The sequence below is a fragment of the Xiphias gladius genome, chromosome 9 (assembly GCF_016859285.1).
Source record: "Xiphias gladius isolate SHS-SW01 ecotype Sanya breed wild chromosome 9, ASM1685928v1, whole genome shotgun sequence".
Taxonomy (NCBI): domain Eukaryota; kingdom Metazoa; phylum Chordata; class Actinopteri; order Istiophoriformes; family Xiphiidae; genus Xiphias; species Xiphias gladius.
This window is the reverse complement of record NC_053408.1, coordinates 5,612,091-5,634,434: the sequence shown is the minus strand read 5'-3', so window position 1 is coordinate 5,634,434 and position 22,344 is coordinate 5,612,091. Positions and strand designations below refer to the sequence as shown.

The 22,344-nt window shown below is 42.5% G+C and overlaps 1 protein-coding gene across 2 annotated transcripts; it reads right to left on the bottom strand.

Moving 5' to 3' along the window:
• Positions 1-1,298: 1,298 nt before the first annotated feature.
• On the bottom strand, positions 1,299-21,512 carry col1a1b (collagen, type I, alpha 1b). Of its 2 annotated transcripts, XM_040134947.1 has the most exons (51): positions 21,291-21,512; positions 19,451-19,642; positions 18,821-18,846; positions 18,572-18,607; positions 17,551-17,643; positions 16,840-16,908; positions 16,574-16,618; positions 16,302-16,355; positions 15,855-15,908; positions 15,475-15,528; positions 15,104-15,157; positions 14,946-14,999; positions 14,764-14,808; positions 14,535-14,588; positions 14,385-14,429; positions 14,078-14,131; positions 12,904-13,002; positions 12,748-12,792; positions 12,564-12,662; positions 12,388-12,441; positions 12,169-12,276; positions 11,756-11,809; positions 11,364-11,462; positions 11,146-11,199; positions 10,887-10,985; positions 10,496-10,549; positions 10,299-10,352; positions 10,081-10,134; positions 9,916-9,969; positions 9,581-9,625; positions 9,369-9,467; positions 8,284-8,391; positions 7,579-7,686; positions 7,157-7,210; positions 6,932-6,985; positions 6,666-6,773; positions 6,346-6,399; positions 6,178-6,231; positions 5,888-6,049; positions 5,659-5,766; positions 5,308-5,415; positions 5,033-5,086; positions 4,742-4,849; positions 4,563-4,616; positions 4,322-4,429; positions 4,185-4,238; positions 3,730-3,837; positions 3,350-3,632; positions 3,065-3,255; positions 2,695-2,937; positions 1,299-2,562 (listed from the first exon to the last, which is right to left on the bottom strand). In XM_040134947.1, the coding sequence occupies exons 1-51, from the start codon at positions 21,370-21,372 to the stop codon at positions 2,416-2,418; spliced, it is 4,350 nt and encodes a 1,449-aa protein (XP_039990881.1). In that variant the 5' UTR covers positions 21,373-21,512; the 3' UTR covers positions 1,299-2,415. The 2 variants fall into 2 exon arrangements, with proteins under 2 accessions (XP_039990881.1, XP_039990882.1); XM_040134948.1 differs by lacking the exons at positions 6,346-6,399; positions 6,666-6,773.
• Between the last annotated feature and the right edge of the window lie 832 nt (positions 21,513-22,344).

The window sequence follows — 22,344 nt, the reverse complement described above, 5'->3', positions numbered from 1 at the left end:
ATGAGTAGGATAAACACAGACAGTATTCAAAGACAGGGGTTTACTCAACTAGGCTCACTAACAAGGCTGGAAAGTAAAAGTCAACAATGTGCGAATCTGGTGCCAAACCTTTGTTTCCCCAGTTCAAAGTAGAACTGCATTTATCACGGTTTACCTCACAGATTCAGCAGGTGCAAATACTTGTGGGCATCAGATTAAGATGAAGATATAACAGTAGCTGTTTTTGTCTGTTTTCACCGGTTCTGTTCAAATATGTGAACAAAAATTCAGAAAGATTGTTATGTAACGAATAATCCGTCAGATTTTCGTATCTGTATTTCTCTATCACAGTGGCTCCCAATTTGGAGTCAGGACCCCCAAGATAAATCTGACCGGTGACAAGATGACTAACAGGATGGGGAATAAGTAAAAGAAAAAAGAAAAAAAATGTTTCAGCTTCACAAATTGTGTGTAGTTTCCCTAATCTTTTCTTTTTTATTATGACACATAGGAAAACTTTACCTCATCAGACCTCTACAATTTTTGAGGAGAAACAATCTGTGAAGGGAACATCACCTCTGAATTTTCTCAGGTCGCGACATCTTTTACATTCTCTGCTTTTGCTGTTGGGTGGAGGCCAAAAGTGAACGGCGAAACCTGAAAACGTCAAACCCGCAGAGAGAAGTGCAGGAGTAGTTTTCTGATCCTGTTTGACTCAGCGTTGAACTTTCCCTTAAAGCCGCTGTTGGTGCACTAGAAGTCCAGGAGGGGTCGCTGGTGTATCTTCATCTGTTTTGGGAGTGTTTGGGTGTGACGCACATCTTCTCTCCTGTTAACAGTGAACAGTCTGAGGACAAAAGTCATTAATCTCATGCAAATTCAGTTCTGTGTTTTTGAGTGTGGAATTGAACGAAACGTTTTCGCTTTCAACTAGATTTTACAGTGATTTACGTCTGATTTCTAAAGGAATTTAGCTCCAGAGCCAATCATTTCTACCAATTGTGAGTGTATAGAAACTCACCCAGGTCGGAGTGTTGGATATTGGCCTTGTTTTCACTGCTGCTTGATTGAAACATATTCAGTGCAACTATTGTGGAACAGTTGATTTCTGAACCTACTTTAACTCTATTTCACACCCAGGGTTTGAAGATGTGTGGTCTCCTGGGGTCTCTGAAAATGTGAAATGCAGCTTCAGTGTATGGAGTATTTTCCAGATCCTGACACCTGATCTGAGTTTCACAACAGTTGCAAAACAGGACAGTGAAAACTCCGCCACTGAGTAGACCACTTCACATGCTTTATTTCAGCACCCAAAATAATTAAAAACATCTCGATTTATTATACATGTACAAAATAAGTACAGAATCTCTCTTTTAAATCATGAAAGTGGGTCTGCTTCAAATTCTTTTTTAAGAAACCCTTCGCGAAAAAGACATCGACAAACAACATAAACAACAGGGTGGGAGATGTGTGCTGTTTTTTTTTTTTTGTGAAGAGGAGTTTTCCACGGGGGCAAACAGACAAGAAAGATCAACACTGAACACATGGGCAAGGGAAATGATATTGAACCAGTCACTCGCTTTTATCTACAGACATGATTGCATGCATTACATCTGCAGTGATCACCTTTGCAGAGGACCTCTGTTATCAAACCAACACTTCAGAAGAAAACAATTGCACTGCATAGACAACAAGACAATGAGTCAATTTAGTAGCACCAAAGGTTCTGCAGGCATTAGTGGCATAATTACAGTATGACAGTGATAGATTCACCATCAAACACCAATAACTGGACTTCATTGAATTGGTAATAGCACCTTTGAATGTTTTTAATTCCCCCCAATAGACTTGTTGTGTAAAATATACCCTTTTCATTTAAGAAAAATTGGGGGTGACTTCTTGTTATGAGGTAGCCATCTACATATTGCAATGAAGGTGAGCTTCTTTGTCTTGCTCATTTGCTGGTCACGTTTGTCTGAGCAACATTCAGGTTTTTTTTGTTCATGAATTTAGAACAAGAAGACACTTCACACTTTTTACAATTTATTTAACACCAGAAAAATGGTACATATCATTTGTTGTTTTCAATGTCCTTCCGCAGTGATAGAAAATGGCAAAAGTCACCTGTGTTTCATTGCGTGTGTGTATCTTTTTTTTTTCTCAATCTCCAGGGGGAAATTTTACACAAGTATATATTATTTTCTTGTTGCCAGTGGAAACAAAAGATTCTTTTTAAAGTGTCCTTGTGGTTGGTTTGGTTGAAGTAGCAGTCCCAAACACTTCTCATGATGGGAAAGACACAAACACCGTCTTCAGTAGAGTGGTTTTAAGCATGTGGGCCAATGGCAGCCGAATGAGTTTTGAATGCATAGGAAAAGGATTTTAGAGATGACTGCTAGAAAAAAAAACAACGTCATGTCCATATTTCTTTCATTTTTACAAGAAGCAAACGGGGCCAACTTCAACGCCAAATTCCTGATCAGGTGCACCAACATCCATAGGAGCAATGTCAATGATGGGCAGGCGGGATGTTTTTGATGTCTTGTAGTCGATGACTGTCTTGCCCCATGTGCCAGTGTGTGACTGTGGAGAGTAAGAAAATGAGAAAAAGGTCAGAAATTACTCAAAGAAGTGAGTTGTGTATCTCTGCACAAGTGCTGTAAGCATCCAAAGCTTCTCTAATTTATGTAAATGGAAGCTCCAGGGCAAACTCACCGTGCAGCCATCCTCGCTGACGCTGTATGTGAAGCGGCTGTTGCCCTCAGCTCTGATCTCGACATCGTTGGAGCCCTGGAGAAGCAGGGCCTTCTTCAGGTTGCCGGTGGCGGAGTCCATGTAGGCGATGCTGTTCTTGCAGTGGTATGTGATGTTCTGAGAGGCCTGGTTGGACATCAGGCGCATGAAGGTCATCTGGATGCTGACATCCTCGGAATCAGCTCCATCGCTGCCATACTGGAACTGCACGGTGGAAGGAAGAGAACGATGCATGGGTTTTATTGTCATTGGCTTAATAGTACTGTACACATCCTATAGTCTATCAGTGGATGAGGATGATTTTTGGAAAGTTTTGACTGAGTCTTCTCACCTGGAATCCACCGGTCATGGACTCGCTGAACCAGACGTGCTTCTTCTCTCTGATGTTCTTGCTGAGGTACCAGTTCTTCATGGGGATGCTGGACTCGCTGGGGTAGATGCAAGTCTGGCCAGTCTCCATGTTGCAGTGGACCTTGATGGCATCCAAAGAAGAGCCCTGGTTGGGATCAACCCAGTAAATGCCTGTAACAGAAGAACATATGAAAGTTTGAATCAGAGCTTGTCCTCGTGTTATACTTTATCTAAAGGCTCCAACAGGGCTCTGATCTGTACTCACCGGTCTTCCACTCAGGGTGGGACATCTTCAGGTCACGGCACATGCGGGCAGGGCTCTTCTGGGTACCATCGGGGCTACGGATCTTCTCGACCTTCTGCGTCAGGGTCTTGAGGGTGGTGTCAACCTCCATGTCGCGATCTTGCACCACGTTGGGGTCGTCATCATGCCAGTGGCCGCCATGGTAGGGATCAGGGGCCTTCTCCTGAGCTGGTGGGCTGATGAAGGGGTATCCATTGCCGGGAGGTCCAGGGGGTCCAGCAGGTCCAGGGGGTCCAGGAGGTCCCTGTTTGAAGGAACCAGGGGTTTACAAATTGCAGCCACATTTGAAGTGTCTGAACTTTCAAGTCTGTGAATATAATAAAGATAGTAGTGCAACTTACAGCAGGTCCCATATCTCCATTGCGACCGCGAGGTCCAGGGGGTCCGATGGGTCCAGGCAGACCATTCATGCCATCCTTACCAGTGGCGCCGTTAGATCCAGCAGGTCCCTATGGAACGAAAGCCACATGATCACTCAGTGAGAGAAAACATCAATTGATAACAGTTCAGCTTGCCATTTATTTATATTATGTGCATGTGTAAAACTGATATGTGTGTCAACAATTATAACGTTTGGTCCTGCTTCTCATGCACAATGTTTTTATTATGTTACTTTCTGGATTATTGGCCATGCTCTCCGCACAACTGAATTTATTTTGTGTCTTGAGTCAATGTAAAAATCTAGAAGAAAACCAAAAACAGGCTCTTCAAGTAACAGATTGGTAGAGAATTATAATAGTTTATGTGTGTAAATAACCACCAATAATGTGAGAAATTTTACAACAGTTGTACTTACTCTAGGTCCAGCGGGTCCATTGGCACCAGCAGGTCCTCTCTCTCCAACAGATCCCTAGAGGCAGATGAAGATTTTGTTTGATGCAGCAATCTACAAACTTTAGCTTGCTTCTTTGTCACTTTGAAACAGTTACTTACAGCAGGTCCGGGCAGACCATGCATGCCAGTGAATCCTCTGTGTCCCTTGTGGCCTCTCTCTCCAGCCTCACCAGCCTCTCCTCTGTCTCCCTTGGCACCAGCAGGGCCCTGAATAATGGCAACAGGAGATCAAAATGTCATCTCAGGGTCACTCTATCATCAGTCAGCACAAGATTTCTGCTTTGTTTCAAAATGATGCTAATATGTGTTAATAATGCATGTAATAAAATGATGAACATACAGCGGGACCACGGACACCAGCAGGGCCAGAAGGACCGGCAGGACCAGCGGGACCCTAGAGGAAAGAGGGAGCAGGAAAATCAGATCACAGTGAAATTTAAAGTTATCTCCTCAGTGAGTTACCACGTTTACATAGTTACATTTTTCAGCTGTATCAAGATAAACAGGAGGGGGGCTTACAGTCTCTCCACGGCTACCAGCCTTGCCATAGGCGCCGAGAGGTCCGGGGGCTCCAGGAGCACCTGGTGGTCCATGGGGTCCAGCCAAACCAGTCTCACCACGGTCTCCCTATAAGAGCAAAACTCCAGTGAGACAATGCTAGGCAGGGTAAGGCTGATTGTAATACTTCTATTGGGTAGCTGTGCTGGACTCAATATTAAATTGCCAAGCAAAGCTTAGCAGAGGGTTTTGTATTCAGATATTATCTGACGCTTGAGAAAAATAGAAATTAGACCAGATAAGCAAGTTTACCTTGGGGCCAGGAGGTCCGTCGCGGCCAGGGGCACCATCATGACCGGCAGATCCCTGTGGAGGAGCAATCATCATAATAGTTCAATGGTTAGCCCCAATATGCTTGGAGGCCATTCTGTGGTGAACGGCTTATCCGCACTAACACAGTGCATCATTAGCCAAAGAATGAATATGTGTGATTTGTAGGAGCATTTGCAATGTGTCAGACCCTCCTGTCCAAGAACTCTACATGTCTCTGATTCAGAGTGAGCATACAACAGGCTGAGGCTGCATACCTCACGACCAGCCTCTCCAGGAGCACCAGACAGTCCAGCGGGTCCAGCAGGTCCGGGGGGTCCACGCTCACCAACAGGTCCAGAGGATCCCTGCTTTCCTGGCTCACCCTGAAGAAAAACAAGATAGGTCAGTAATCCGCATGCATGTGGAGGTGCAGACGGGAGTTTTAGAAATAATGTACAGTCATGCTGTGCTCAAAATTATGAGCAACTGATTTTGTGTAAAAGTTAGTTCTAGTTTCATGTGTACATTTGTGCAATACTGTCCTGTCCTAATGCAAAGGAAATGCTAAAGACTGTTTTATTTTATTGTTTTATACTCTGACCATAGTGTACTCAAAGAATACTCACAGATGCTCCAGATACACCAGGCATACCGCGCTCTCCACGCTGTCCAGTCAGACCTACACCACCACGCTGTCCAGTAATACCTTGGGGTCCGGGAAGACCAGAAGGACCCTAAATAGAAGGACAAAGCGGTCGGTCAGTAGGCATATAGATGAAAGTAGATCACTGTAGTACATTTTAAGCTGTCACACCTTGACAGAAAATCTATTGCACAATTATAGCGGGCACTCACAGGGGCTCCATCAGCACCATGAGATCCCTTCTCTCCAGCAGGTCCTGGAGGTCCAGCAGCACCAGCCTCGCCAGGGCGACCAGCAGGGCCAGGCTCACCACGACTTCCTCTTGCTCCATCTTTGCCAACGGGTCCGATGGGTCCAGGGGGTCCAGCAGTTCCCTGGAATTGCAAGATGATTCAAGCCATTAAGTCAAACTCTGCTGAAGGCCATGATGGTAATATACAAACAGACTAAAAACAAGAATGTGTATTGGTTATTGTGGTCATGTGGACATGATGATACTTACGGAAGGGCCAGGGGGTCCAACTCTGCCAGCGGGTCCAGGGTAACCAGTAGCACCCTACAAGCACGCACACAAACAAATGAAATCAAAAATGAATCTTGAAACAGCTTCTTTGTCAACATCTATGGTCATCTAGTTTGACAAAATCTTACATGTTGATGGGATACTTACAGGAGGTCCAGCACCACCACGAGCACCTTTGGGTCCGGTAGGACCGGCAGGTCCCTGTTGACAGAAATATTTGTAAGTTAAAGAGAAACAACTGTATAATCATTTTCAGAAATGATTTAACAAAATGAGGAAAATATGACCCAATGAAAAGAGTCCCACATGTAAAACTCATCAATCTATCAAAACTATCTGACATCAATAAGGAAATAAAAATGCTCAGCTCAGCACTTTTACTGTGGTAAAAGTGACTTTGAATGTGAATGTGAATTGTGTTATCCATTATTATTCTACAGTATGTATCATCTGATATGTGGGCCTACCTGAGGACCAACACCTCCAAGAGGTCCACTGGGTCCAGGAGCACCGACATCTCCCTTGGGTCCAGTATCACCACTCTCTCCCTTGGCACCAGGCTGACCATCGGCACCCTGAGGTTGGAGGGCAAAAGAAGACACAAGTCACTACATGCTTTCTTGGGACAGCTCTAACCTTAAGTGAGTGTGCTGTATTTTCATATATGTGAAAGCATCTGATTGTGTAACAAAAGGTCAGTCCTGGGGTAAAATCTAATTACTAAGTGACTTACAGGAGGTCCAGCGAATCCGGCAGGTCCAGGAGGTCCAGTCTCTCCACGCTCACCCTGTTGGAGAAATAATTAAAGAAGTTTTAGGGTCATTCAGACATAACTGTGTCTAAATTTAAAACCCATGATATAAAGTTTATGTTCAGTATGTTTTGTTGAGCAGTATAATATATACTTTGTGTTTGTTTTCTAGTTTTCAAATAAGTGTGTGATGGGAAAAGAACTTACAGGTGCACCACGAGAGCCAGAGGGTCCAGTGACTCCAGGGGGGCCACCCTCACCCTAAGACCAGAGAAGAAGTAGAAAGAGAGGTCAGCAGACAAGTTGGTAGGTCGTTCTAACCACTTATTTCATGTGTTGAGCCGGAGTCTTGCACACAAGTTTTTACTTTTTCCTTGTTTTTCCATCATATTGTTTGAGATGATCATGACATTGTTTGAAGGAGTAAGTAGAAGGACACATCTGAAACTGAGACTGCATTCATACTGTATATATTAGCTATGCACACTGTATATGTAAATAAAAATGCTGTAAAAGTAGTGAAGACTTGTCTTTAATCATGACAACAGGAGGAGGACAAAGCCAAGCATGGCGTGAACCTGGATCGGTGATATTTGTGGGAGAAGCACAAAGTTGTGTTCTAGTCTCACCTTCTCACCCTGAGCACCAGGAGGTCCAGGAACTCCAATAGCACCAGTCAGACCACGCACGCCATCTTTGCCAGGGGCACCATCACCTCCCTTGCCACCAGGCTCACCCTGAGAAGGGAAAAAAGGTTATTAAGATCACTTGCATTGATATTAAAAAAGTTAACCCACCCTTACCTAGTCACAAGAACCCAACTTTGTTACTACTTATATTTCACTGATCAATTAGAGAAACTGAGAGGAACTTTATTTATTTGCTTACATTTTATAAACCACTTTTGGCTAATTGTCAGGGGAAATAAACATCCTGATCCAGCAAAAATTTAAAAAGAAGGAATAAATAAATCCTTCCTAAAAAAAATAAGTCATAGAACCAATGGCATTTTGGTATTTTGAAATAAAAATTTATTTTTTCCTCAATAATCTTTGTATTTAATCTTCATATCTTAGTTAAAAGCAATGTGCCATTTGTTCACTAATAACAATTCCCCTTTAGGGTAATTATAACCTGCAAAAGTCAACTAAATATCTGAAAAAATGAAGTGAAGTGAAAGAAAGGAAATCTAAAAGTTCAGGCGATACAACACAGTGAGAATTTCTCTCCCTTGAGCTCCGAAAAACTTATAATGACCAATAAATCAAGGTGTTTACCATTTATTTTTGTCATGATAAGTGTTAATAACAACCTTTTAATGGTGTAATACTCACTCTCTCTCCCTTGACACCAGGGAGACCAGAAGCTCCACGCTCGCCGGGCATTCCCTGCATTCCAGGGGCTCCAAGACCACCGGAGGCACCAGCAGCACCGGTCTCTCCCTGCACACAAACACAAAATCATACATAATCAAATTATTATCAACCGATACAATGTTGACACAGATCATTGGAGGTCAAGGACTGAATCCGCAATGGTTCTGCTGATGCTGATCTATGTTTTATGAATAAGGAGAGTGACGGTAATAACACGAAGAAAATGTGATTTGGTAGATTTTTGAACCCAGACCTTTTTTAAAATTTTGTTTTCATCATTTCTAATGCTGCAGAGCATAACCTGCCCAATAGCTTTAGTTCTGAGAAAGTTACTGTTCTGCAGCAACTTCCTCTTCTTCTCAATGTCTGTATGTTGTACTGGCAAAAAGAGGGCTGCAAACTATGCCTTCAATCATTTGTTTTTTGTCTTACGTACATCCACGGTGGAGAGTAAAATAAAGGATGGACCACATTGTTACATTTTTAAGGTGAGTTTAGTGATGGTTTTAAAGGCCTCACCAACTGCCCTACTAGAGTGCATTTAAGCCAAGTGAGAAGTGGCAGCAGTTCGGTTGGATGCAGGATGAAGCAGGAAAACTCGTAAATGTAGAAGATGTTACATAATCAATGTTATTATTAGAATAAATACTGTGATATACAGTACATATGACTGAAATAAAGAACCCAGAAAACAAGATATATTTAGAGTTAGAAAGTTGCACGGACGTTATATTTGATACAGTATTATTTTCCTCACAGAACATTGTTTAATTTATTTTTTTGTATTGTTGTACAGACATATTAAGTGTTTTTTCAAGAAACTGGTCTCTTTGTATGAGAGGATTTGTTAATATGTTGGACTTCTTACTTTATGGACCTGAAATAATATGTATTTTGCCTGTTTTATGGTAGTTTTGCAAGTGATGTATATGTATCACTGACTATATGTCATTTCAACAACTGGAACTGCACTGAAAAGTGAGATTTAAATGCTAAATCAGCTTTTAAGAATTTCGTCATCTTTTAGAGTTAAGAGAGCCTACCTTAGGTCCGTCGCTACCAGCAGGGCCAGGGGCACCACGGGGTCCAGTTGGGCCAGTAATGCCAGTAGCACCGCGCTCACCAGGGAAACCTCTGTCGCCCTGAAGGACAGAAGGGATGCATCAGTCATGACACTTTTAGCCAAAGACTAGAGGAACAGCGTTTACCATGGATGATGACAATGTTTTGTTTCGGAAATGCAGGAGAGACTCACTCTTCCACCAGCTGGGCCAGGGGGTCCAGCCTCACCGGGAGCACCCTGTAAAAAAGAGGGAAATGGGAGAAGGGGATATCATGAGTTCTGATTTACTGCGTCAGTATGATATGCAATGAAGCAATCTCCCACAAGAAATGGAAAAATGACAGGATTATAATGACAAAATCTTTAATATTGAAACTTCACAAAACTCCTAGATGTATGTGCTTTATATCTGACTATGTATGAGACGTATGAATAGCAACTAACTTTTATGTATATATTACACATGAATGCCTAGCTTACAAGTAGGTACAATTTAGGCTACGTAACCTATCCCTTGTGACTCTTACCTGCTCACCAGGCTTTCCAGTCTCACCAGTAGCACCTTGGGGTCCAGAAAGACCCTGCACAATTAATGAAGAAGAAAATTTTATGGTTAATAAGTAGAATTGTGACACAGCTCAGAAATATATTAAAAAATCCAAAAACAGGTCTCAGGCTGCTGAGAAGCCTACCTGGTATCCGGGAGAACCAACAGGTCCCTGCTCTCCCTTCTCTCCAGCAGGTCCCTGAGCAGAAAGAAGCAAATTCAATGATGAGAAACTTTGGCACAGGTAATGTAAATGATGATACTTTCATTTTAGATTAAGTTAATTCTATAAAATATAAAATAAAATACTGATGGAAAAATCTGTCACATTATGTGGTTAAATAAGGCAGATGAGATACATACAGCAGGGCCAGAAGGTCCAGGAGCACCAACATCACCATCTTTGCCAGGGGCACCCTGTGAACAAAAACATTACCCGAACCAATTATCAACAGCTTTTTAGCTTTTTTTTATGGGCATTTATTTTGATTAAAAAAAACCTCTTTTACAGTGGTTTACAGAGTTTGATTTGTATGGTTTGAAAATATATAAGTACTTACAACAGGGCCAGAAGCACCAACAGCGCCTCTCTCACCAGGCTTACCAGGCTCACCCTGTTAAACACAACAAAGTCCACACTTACATCTGCTGATGAAGGATTTTGCATTCCTATTTGAGTTCAGTTTTATGGGCCACAAAAGATCATATAAAACACATAGATTTTACTGATTTCTTCATGATCTTATATTTCAATGATCTCCTTAGAACTTATTTTAGTTTATTAAAAACAAGCAGGTTTTCATTTAGCACTATAAAGACTTTTCTTACCAGGGTAAATGTAAGATTAACAAAATGAACCTGGAATTTAAATGCTGAGCGTATCTATACACCTTCTAGAGATCTGGTTTTGCAGTTGCAAGGAAAATGAGTTGGGATGTTCTGTTAACTTACAGTAAGTCCCTTGGGTCCGGGGAATCCCATAACTCCAGGCTGACCTCTGCTTCCAGCTGAGCCAGGAGGTCCAGGGCGGCCATCTTGTCCAGAAGCACCCTAAAGATCATTGGAAAACAGGACAATAGAGAAAATATTCAAAATTTGCCCTCCTATCTTGATTAAAATGATTGATTACAGGTGAAATTCCTTTACATTGTATTACAAAATATGTTGTGAAGTCGATACTATCTGATATTACTGGTGACTCAGTACTTACAGCAGGTCCAACTTTGCCATCAGCGCCAGGGCTTCCAGGGCTACCAGTCACACCCTATAGAGAAAAGGTATGAAAAGATATATAATATATGAGATTCAGTGAGTATTAAGACAAACAACAAAGTTTTGTAAGTGAGTTTTATTTTAAGATTAAGCAGAACATCTGTGTTTCATGAACACAGAAATGTTGCACATGAAGAAATATGCTGTAGAACTCACCTTGGATCCAGGTGCGCCAGGAGTACCAGGGTTTCCAGACTCACCAGTGGCTCCCTGAGATCCCATTGCGCCAGGGGCACCACGCTCACCAGGGGCTCCCTAACATACAAGAGAAGAAGAGTCAGGAGAAACCTCCACTAGTTGTGAAAGTGGGTGAAGTTTATGACCTAAATTATCCATAGTTACTTGGAAGGTTTGACTTCCTAAAAATAAAAATAAAGATTTGCTACTAGCTATTAAGGATTTCTGAGTGGATTATGAGTGGAATACAATCAGGCAAATTGGTTATACGGCAGGTTTGAATACATGAGGGGTTTAGTAAGCCAGAACCAAGTTTGACAGATTTATTACTGTCCTGGATGAGGACCTATTGGGTAGATTGATTAACTCACCTTGCCACCAACAGCTCCATCAGCACCAGGGAAACCGCGAGCACCATGGGCACCCTAATGGAAAAACAGACACACCAACCATGTCACTGACCGTGGCATAAATGCTCAACTTCAGGGTTGATTCTACCTGGGAATTTAACTTATTGTAAATATGCATAATGATTTGTAGGAACGTCGAATACAGGAATTTAACATGGAGATCTGATTGTTGCTTCACTAACAAGAGTGATGCTAAGAAAGTATTAATTATTTTAATAATATGGGAAATGGATATATAGCATCATGGCCATTCCCCGTATTATCTAAAACAAGTGGCCCGTGATTTACAAGTTTGTTCTCCTACTGAAATCAATGGCAACTACAGTATCTGACATAAGTTTGATGCAGTTGAAGAGATAGAGGGTATATCATACACGCTCTCCAGGGGGTCCACGGGGTCCAGCACCACCGGGCTCTCCACGACCTCCTCTCTTTCCCTCCTCACCAGAGGGGCCAGGAAGTCCCTGAATTCCTGCGGGGCCCTGGAACAGAAAGGAAAGTCGTTCAAAACTGAGGTCTTCCATCTCAAGTAATTTGCTAATTTAGCACAGAATCTTAAATTAATGGCAAGATCATGTATTTCTGAAACTTACAGGCTCTCCCTTGGCACCAGGCTCTCCCTTAGGACCATGGGGACCAACATCACCCTGTTGGCAGAAACACACACAGTTTATTTAAGCTGTCAGATGATCCAGGGTCTCTATAACACTGAAGAACAATATATCTTGAAACCACAACTCAAAATTCAAATAATCAATTGTCTTCTCACATTGTTACCCTTGGGACCAGGAGCACCAACAGCTCCCTGAGCTCCAGCAGGACCACGAGTACCTGGGAAACCAGGAGCACCAGTAATACCAGCAGCACCCTATGGGATGAAAAATCAGGATGTCAGAATACTTCATATACAGGATTTAAGTGTAATAAATGTGATCAATTCGTATGACACTTACAGAATTACCCTTAGCACCAGGGGCACCATCAGTTCCGGGAGCACCCTGATGAGAGAGGAAGCACATAAAGTGTTTATGAAAAACATTTTTTTAATTTACATAATTGATTTGACAGTGTGTAAAAGAGTGCCTAGAGACAGTCCGGTATCTACTCACAGCAGGTCCAGCGGCTCCAGCGGGTCCTGGGTTACCAGGCTCGCCACGGGCTCCCTGGGGTCCGTCAGCTCCACGGGCTCCAGTGGCACCGGTTTCTCCCTGTGGAGTGAAGCAACAATGTCTCAGAAATCATCTTTGATATTGTGAGTACCTTCATAAAAACAAAAAAAATTCTAAAGCATCAAGAAAGAGTCCATCTTGGCCAAGATTGTTTATATCTGAAACACAAGTAAAGATGCGTTGCATGTTGTCCTAGTTTATGGACACTGGTGGGAAATTATTTTTAAGTTTATTATTTTATCAAAATATTACAGCTTGCTCTGAGATTTTGATTTTCAGTGTGAATGAAGATTGTAAACAGAGACAAAATAGTCCCCACGCTAATCTTAAATTGGTTCATTGTACGTATCCAGAGAGCAATTTTAAATCGTTTGATTGTTCTGTCATCACGGCCCAGTTTTTGAAAGGTGTCACATTACTGACTTTTATTTCTACTCTCCTCCTCTTGGTTCTTAAAAAAGCTCTGGTGTGTGTGACTTCATAATAAGTGAGAGTCACAGGATATTAAAACATGTCCCTCGCCGTTGGGGGTCTACTGATGCCATCTGGTGGCTACAGGGTTCGCTTGGGGTTTAATGTATTGTGTCAAACATTTTGTTTTCAGTTTTACAACATGCTGGCTAATGGCTGACTGTGGAGCATGGAGAGTATAGTTCATTTGTGGAATTTGCATTGGGGAGTTTCTCCAATGATGATTCTACAAATACTAAAACCTCCCGCAGTCAAAGTAGGGTGACAAGGGCTTTATCTGTACAGACAGTTTATGTCCCCAGTTTTCCTACTAATGAGCAAGATCAGGTAGATGATGAGACAGCTAGTCAGGTGGGTTACAAATCGAGTGAGGGGCTAGTAAGTTACAATATTGTCATGTTATTCCTAAATTGTCCCTGGCAGGAACGGCAACCCTTATTTGATGGATCAATAGCTGCAATTTTAAAGGTTTCATGATGCACACCACAAAATAGTGCACAACAATAACTGGTCAAGTTAGACACGGAGCAGTAAAGCAGAGCAGTATTTCTTCACCTAATCTAAGGATGAGAAACCTAGCAAGCCAATTAAACAGTGTGTTTTGTCGCGACATGAAAAATGTCTCGAGTATTGGGTGACTTACCTTAGGGCCAGCACCACCGAGGAATCCAGGGGATCCAGCAGGTCCAGTGGGTCCCTGAAAAATAGAGACACATTATGTTAACAGACAATCTTGATCCGCAAAGACCTCCAATGATTCGATGGAAAGCTAACAATGAATCATTCCATATCGTCCCAATCAGGGCATCTGTTCAGTACCAGATCTACAGTGCATTGAATCTTTTGCCACAGCATTTCCTAGCGATGTCACAAAACAGTTTTAAGTAGGTGCTATTAGCCTGACATGAATTTTCGAAGTGGCAATTAACAGTGCAAAATACAATACTTACAGGAGGTCCAGCAGGACCAGTGTTGCCATCATTACCACGAGCACCCTACAAAGAGGGAGGAGACTTGATTAAAGGGACAGTTGGAAAACAGTAGTATGGGACTAAATACCGTTGACAGAGAGAAACATGTTCCAGTTTTAGATTACTTACAGCAGGGCCAGGAGCTCCAGGGTGGCCTCTCTCACCAGGAAGACCACGAGCACCCTAGGAAAGACAGAAAACACGACAATATTAACTTGACAGTGCTACAACATTTTACGCCCCCCATCTTTTTTAGAAGATATGAATGGGATGAGACTTAAAGTGTTGCATCTATCAGCCACTATCCCATAGAGTAATGTGCATGACAACAAATTGATTGAGGTGAGACAAAACGTACCATGATTCCAGGAAGACCGTTCTCACCAGGGGAACCGGGCTCTCCCTGTAGACAAATACAGAACGAAAAAAATCGAGATTGGCATTAGAATGGCCGTAACCTTGTGGTTCAAACTGAAATATTGGTGAAATTTATGATGAGATCCCTGCTTCGGTGAGAAAGAGCACATCGTGCTGTCTCACCTTAGGGCCAGCAGGTCCGGTTTGTCCCTTAGCTCCATCCAGACCGCTGAAACCCTGTGGACAATATCAATTAGCATCATAGGCTCAGTCACCACTCATAATGAAAACGCAGCATTTGAAAAGGCTGATTTTGATAGTCAGTGCTCTTCGCAACTCACTCTGTGTCCCTTGATGCCGGGGAGTCCAGGTGTTCCGGGGAATCCACGAGCACCCTGCAGGAGGAAAACAAGAGATAAGTCAATAACTGATCTTCAAAAGCAATATGCAAACGCCTCATGCATGATAACTTCCTGTAATTCTAGGATTTCTCTACAAATATAAAAGGAGGTACAACCCAGACTGAGTTTTCAGACCTACTGAAGATACTGGGAAATTATTTGAAATGACTCTCAAAGTTGACAGATCGATTTAAAGAATAAATGAAACCAGCTTTTGTTCCCTTGTGTGCATCCTGACTATCAGCTTTCAATATTGGATTCGTTTTTGGCTGACCATCTCCTGACCTTTGCCCTCAATGGGAATTGCTCACCTGAGGGCCAGCAGCTCCGCGCTCACCGGGACGTCCAGCTTTGCCGGGCTCACCCTGTTGAGGACACACAGAGAAGGGGCTAGTATGAGATAAGGGCGTCAGCAATCACTGACTGCGGAATGTATCCTTCATACAATAAATAGATTATGAATAAGTCACTCAGTAATTTCACGACAAAAGTCATATGATTAAAGGATAACAACAAGGACAACAGAAGAAAATATAATCATTAGCTAATATCTACTAAGTGTTAGAAGGATCAATTTTAGCTATGTCCTTCTGTAAGTTATGAATAATCATGAATATTACTGTATGACATACCAAGATGTGCCTCGTACACAAGGATAGACAGGGAAGAAAATAATCAATAAGTCACTTACATCATCTCCGTTCTTTCCAGGGGGGCCAACGGGACCACGAGGACCCATGGAACCCTGAAAACACCAATAAATGACTGGATTAGCACCACCATAATGTTGACTATTTGAAGTTAAGGTCTGTGAATATTAACTATGCCGCTGTGGTTATGGAACAAGGGGGTGAGTTGGGCATTTATCGCTGACAAACGGTGGTGTGTCCAGATGTGTGTAAGACGGTCAGTGATTACAAGAGGAAGTGGCGCAAAGAATACAGGAAGTAACATGTGAAAAGGTGCCATCAATAACACATTTGGATGTTAAAAGAGTAAATAACATCTTATTGACTGAGAACAATCATGCAGGTATATGGGGTTCCCTACTGAGTTGTAAGCTAATGAGAACTGGGAAGCAGTGTAGTATGTTGTGCCTGGTTAATGTGGATAAAGCTGACATTTTCTGTATACTCACAGAAGCTCCGGGCTCACCAGGCTCTCCAGGGGGTCCAGTGAAACCCTGAGGACCCTGATGGACAACAAGAGAAACAGATCGATACAACGTCTTCTTTCTTTTTTTGTGTTTATGCATCTATTTTAGACACAGTGTCATATGTCTGATGCATGAGAAATTGATGACATTTGGAAAAATTTGGGGCAAAATCTTTTGAAACACCGGGGGATATTATAAGCTTATTGTTTAAATGAATCACCGAACTGTCATATAATTGATAAGGGAATACTTACAGAGGAGCCAGGGGGTCCAGCAGGACCACGAGGACCCATAGGACCCTGTTGATAAAGATGAGAAGAAAGCCTTTTAAAACCTTTATTTATTTGTAGCAAACTGAAATAAATATGGGGCTACATGTACATACGAGTAGCAATGTGAGTCAGTATTAGCCAGGATTTCAAAAGTTTACTACTGACAACAGCAGAAACATCTATACCTGGACTTTAATGCCACACATTTAGCCATAAAGATATGTCGAGAGAAAGCTAATCCTTCTTACAATGGGGCCAGGAACAGATGGGCCAGAGGATTTGGAGGAGTCCATGTAGCTCATTTGAGGAGAGAAGTTCTGTAAGGGGAGAAGATTACGTATTAGTCACTGAGCTTTGAGAAATAACAGTTAAAATGTTACTGGAGCGCAAAAACATCACATGGGACACCTGAAAGGGGATTTTTTTCCTCAGTGTTAATTTATACCGTGGCAGTGACTCGTTTAACAGTGTCAACTCACAGTAACTCTGAAATACATCTTATAGCATAAAGACTTCTACTTCAGGAGGAATTTGCTAACTGTAAACTCGTGTTAGATCCTGTAGCACAGATAATTGAGTTAAAGTTTAACGTGTTAAAATTGTATAAATTCTTGGTGGAACTTTCATGTGTCGCTGACGGAATAAACTGGTCAGATCAACACTTAGATATTCTGCATTTTCCCCAGGCCTAAACCTAAGGACCCGGGAGCTGTCTGCACTCCCAGTGCTGAAATAAACGTGGAGGGTATTTCAAAGTTGGTTCTCTCTGTCCTCAAATCGTCTTCCTCCCCAAGTCTGTGTAAAGGGAATGATCACAGACTGAATCAGTGCTGAATAGGGGACGGCCTTTGGGGGTTTGATTAAACCTAACTTGGACTAAGATGTAATCTCATCTGACTCGAGTCATACATAAATCTTAATCGCAGACTTCGTCGATGTTCTGACTTGATGATACTTACTCCGCCAAGGCCAGGGGGGCCAGGGGGGCCGGGTGGGCCAGGAAGTCCAGGCTGTCCGGGGATTCCATCGTTGCCAGGAGGACCAGCAGGACCCTGTGGAAAAAGTCAAGCAGACATGGTCTGTTGGAAATATTCTTTACTAATTGTTTCAATTTTGTAGATCATTTTTAATTTGCCCTCCAGGAAGAATTATAGCTCATAGCAAAACCACTGTAGATTAGACCACATGTTTTCTCTGAAATCATGATTTAAACACACAAGGTTGACTAACAAATAGGAACTGTACATTCCATTTTTAGGAAGCGAGCTGTTTGTTTGAATCATAAAAGTTTGAAAAAAATGTTGAAAATTAGTTTTCATGTTGACTTGATGTGTTTCTTGCTACTGTTCGCTGTTAATTAAATTTCCCTCATCATTTTTAAACTAATTTGTGTTATGTGACCTTTGAACTTTCAAAGGCCTGTTGACCTTGTGACCTAATTGTCAAAGGTCATTAGTAAAAGTTAGGTCATAGCAGCTTCGTCAGTATTTAAATCAGTTTGTAGGGGCTCACTCAGCAAATACATAGTGGTGCTGTGTACATTTTTACATTTTAAGTCAGTAACTGGTGAAATGTATGACAAAGTAAAAACTATCCTATAAAAATCTCACGAAAGTAAACATTAACCACACGCAACACAGCAAAGATGCATAATTTGTACTATGTGGTGCTTTGTGAATGTGACTGAAACAGAATAAGCCAATATCATTTCTTATGAAAACTACACAATGACCAACGCGACATGGAAGAACTCCTGTGTCATTGTTGGGAAAAATGCATCTAACATGTCTCGTATTCAAATATATTCAAAAAAACAAGGCTGATTAAACATTATTCTTCCCAACGACAGTCAGTTCGTCCTTATAGCGAATATATACACTTGTTATTAAAAACATATAGGTCTCAAAAGGCGTCTAAAGACAGAAAAGGTCTCTTGAATAGTGTTGGTGATGTTGAGAGTTCATGTAAACTGGAACCTACCCTGTCTCCCTTGGGGCCAACGTCTCCCTTTGTTGGCTACGGAGAGACAGAAAAAGGGAGTTAGGCTACGCTGCAATGTTTCGGCCGGACTGAAAAGACAAGTGCGTCATCTAGAATACCGGCTGGTGTAATGACAAACTAAACTGGACCATGCCAGACCCTCCAAAGAGAGATCACTGTGCAGTTCAGCCCTCAGACCCTAGACACACATCATTTTCAGTATCAGTCAAAGTTGAAAAGGCAAAATACCTCAAACACATCTGGAACCTGGGGTCCTACAAAACCAATGGAAAAAAAGAAAATGTCAAAACCTTTTCAACATTTATGAGAGACACATTCATACACTTACAAAATAATGAAAGTGGGTTAAGTTTAGCATTAAAGCACAAGTCAATGCTATCTACAGCAGGTGTAGACTGGAAGTCTTTAGTGCTGACTAAAGCACGAAATACAGTATTTCATTGTGATTGTGAATCAAAAGCCTACTCATTTGGTTCTAAAGCATTTGTACAACGGAAAAGGCGGAATATAAATTATATAAAGGTTGTTTTGAGAGACGTGATATGTGTAGGCCCTGTTGCACCCTCTAGTGTCACTGCACAGGTAGGCATGTTGAGAAATTAAAAATTCACTGCCAGACTTCACCAAAGAGCAGGTATAATCCATCGTTAAAAGAATGCATATAGAATCTGAAATGAACAAAAGGTAAATCCAAAGCGACTGAAAATCCTCAGGCAAGCAGGCAGGCTTAGGGCCTCGAGTCCATTTATGGCCAGAGAGCCACGGCTTGTCAGAGATGAGGTTGGGGGGGGGGGGCACTAGGTGGCGCCACAAAGCTAATTAACCACAGAAATGCTGACGGAGATCAAGGTGGAGTACCATCATCGGGGCAGATAGGGCAGCACTCTCCCTCTGGAATGATGGGATCGGCGCACTCGGATGTGTCCTCACAGATCACCTCGTCGCACATGACGGTTCCACTGTCACAGACGCAGATCTGGCAGGGCTCTGGTTTCCATACATCCTTGTCGTTGTACAACTGTCCGTTTAATGTGCAGCTGCCGAATGTGCCTGAGAGGAGAAAACCAAGGTGAGTTTGGGGACAGACAGAGCAAATAACCAAAAAAAATGTGTGCACGTCAAGGTTAGATTTTATATGGGAGCCAGATGTGCCCTATAGACCTAGATCAGCCACGTAACTATGCTTGCAACACAGCTTAATATTCATAAAATAGAGGGAGAATGTGCTGCTTGGATCCTCTGTAACAAAAACGTAAAATTCAGTAAAATAATCCTTTATCAATTTCCCCATCACTATATTGTTCTTGCGATTTCAAGACTGTGCATCAGTTAGTTCTGACCTCAGAGCCTTTGGAGTTATAGTTTTCCTTTATTTTTCCTTACGGAAAAATAAAACTGCAGTCTTTGACCTTTCTGTACTTTAATCACTGTCGTCCATGCCGCACTCGGGCTTTATCTGGATGTGCTACAGTCATGGTAACAGGCTGTTAATGAGGTCAATTCTCAGGAGAAATCGGGTGTTTGGTGACTGATTTGTGAGCAGGAATACAGCTTCTAATGAGGTATAACGTCACTGGTTGTCTATAGAAGCTGTAAGTAATCTGGGCCTGTGAAATCTCAGGATACAGGACTTAGTGCGCAACGGAACAAAAGGTACCAGAAGTCACAATCCAACATTCCTGCTTAAGTGTAGTCTAAGATTTTCTCCTCATAGCTACGAATGGAAAATTACACTGGGCCTGATCCCATTTCAAGCTGGTGGATGCGTGGTTGGGCCTTTCAGGTGGGAGGGCCGAGGTTTAACGGATGGACGCGCGGCTCCGGCACTTGCCACAGAGGGGCGCTGTTGACCTACAAAACGAGGTCTTCCGCGCCCTTCTCTGTACGGTGATTAATTGATGTCTAGACTATTTCACTGTAGACGTCAGGCTTTAACAATTTTTCCATTGCCCCCTCTCAGCCAACTAAGTCCTGTTTCATAAAAACAGGAAAAAAATGTTGTTTGATTCTCCCAAAGCTTTAATGCAAAAGTTTAACCCGTGTGAGAACGTATGAAAAGGTCTCCACTGTCATGTTTTATTCCTCAACAAACTCCCGTCTTCACACTTTGCATGCGTTTATAATGAAGCCACTGACAAAATATCAAAGGGCTGGAATCTACAGGTTTTGGCACATTTCGGGAACAGGGATACAACTTTTCTACAACTGATGGAAACTGCTCTCCAAACAAAATAGGATTAAGATTTCTTTTTTTTTTCTCCCCCTTTTTTTTCCCTTCAAATTTCTCAATGCTGGTGCTCTGCCTTCAACTCTTTCTGAACCCCATGTCCTGTCACTGTGCATCAGAGATACTGCAGCTGCTGCCCTCAGGTTTGCGCTCCAGCAAGCAGGACGCGCACTGAGCGTGTATCTGCACGCCAGTGAGAGCATCAAACACTTGGAGAAAACCCATGTCTATACATTTCTATCCTCTTCCAGATCTCAAAAAAAAAAAAAAAAAGACCCCCCCCCCTCCCACACACACACTAAAACGCCTCACTTGGTAACAGCTTCCCCCATCTCTGCCCACTGGAGTCAGGTATCCCGCAGAGGACGGTCGGTTCCAGCAAACTGCTCAGCATCCTTGCTGGCTCTCCACATCCTTAGGGCGCCACAGTCCCAAAACAAACTCAAATCAATGTTTGAAAGTGATACTTACTATCATCCTCGCCTTGAGCTCTCGCCAAAAGCACTGCTGCGCTGAGCAAAAGCGCTAACCGAATATCCACAAAGCTGAACATGTCTAAATATTAGACATGTAGATTCTTTGCGGCAAGGGGGGGAATCCTCTTTTTCTCCTCAGACACCACTCATACACGGTAGGGTCCGGTCTGTGTATAACTCCAATCCAGACCCTAGCAGAAACTCCCTACTGCCTAAACAAATGACTTAGCTTGGCTTTTATATGCCAAAACTTTTGGGGAGGTCCTGTGCGCACCAGAAATCTTGTACATGTCCAAGTTGCAGAGCCCCTCCTTCATCAGAGAGAGGGGCCGTCTTTAAACATGTCAAACAAGTTCACGTTTCAGCTCAAACGTGGATGATGAGGGCACTCATCATTTACGCGCCGGCTCGCCACCGCGAAGACGTGTCTTCATCGAGCTCTTGTTCTCCATGGATTTTTTTTCGATCGAGACTTTCGTTGGGGTGTTTTGTCCGACCCGAGACACTATGTCGCTGAGCTGATTTTGAATCGTTCGGAACAGCGGGGGATTTTATTTAACGCATCAGAATCATTTGCAGCTTAGCCTCCCTCAGGTTCCAGCTTATTGAGAATCTGGCGTGATTTCAGTTCTCCGGGGAGTTGTTTTGTCTTAGTTTACGGTTTGCGGCCACCTGGACTTGATGGTTTCGTTTAAGAAGGAGGAAATGGCTCAGAATGATGTCTGAAGATGTGCTATGAGTTCAAATGAAGTGCGCGCATTTTACGCACGGGGAGCGAACCAGGCAGAGAGTCAAATATTGCCAAGATCATTTGAAGCTCCAGTGTTTTAAGACTAAATCATTTTCCACACACAAGTAATAAACAGCACATCTCTTACATGTATTCTCCAGAGGAAATCCTGATAATCTTACTGTAGGTGCCAAAAACTCTGAACCTCTGGGCCTGTACACTTTCTGAGTATCAAGCACCTCCAAGCAACTGCAGTTTCATGCCAGCATACTGTATGTACAGACCAGATATATTAATGAATAAACACTGCATCCAACAG

What these genes read in the sequence shown, in the direction of transcription:
- col1a1b (XM_040134947.1), bottom strand. Translation starts at nt 21,372, where the DNA reads ATGTTCAGCTTTGTGGATATTCGGTTAGCGCTTTTGCTCAGCGCAGCA. An exon ending in CCGGATTCGCTGGACCTCCT is followed by an intron (nt 6,774 to 6,931) that starts GTAAGTCACTTA and finishes CTCCAACCTCAG; the next exon opens with GGTGCCGATGGTCAGCCTGG. An exon ending in TTGGAGGTGTTGGTCCTCAG is followed by an intron (nt 6,400 to 6,665) that starts GTAGGCCCACAT and finishes TTCTGTCAACAG; the next exon opens with GGACCTGCCGGTCCTACCGG.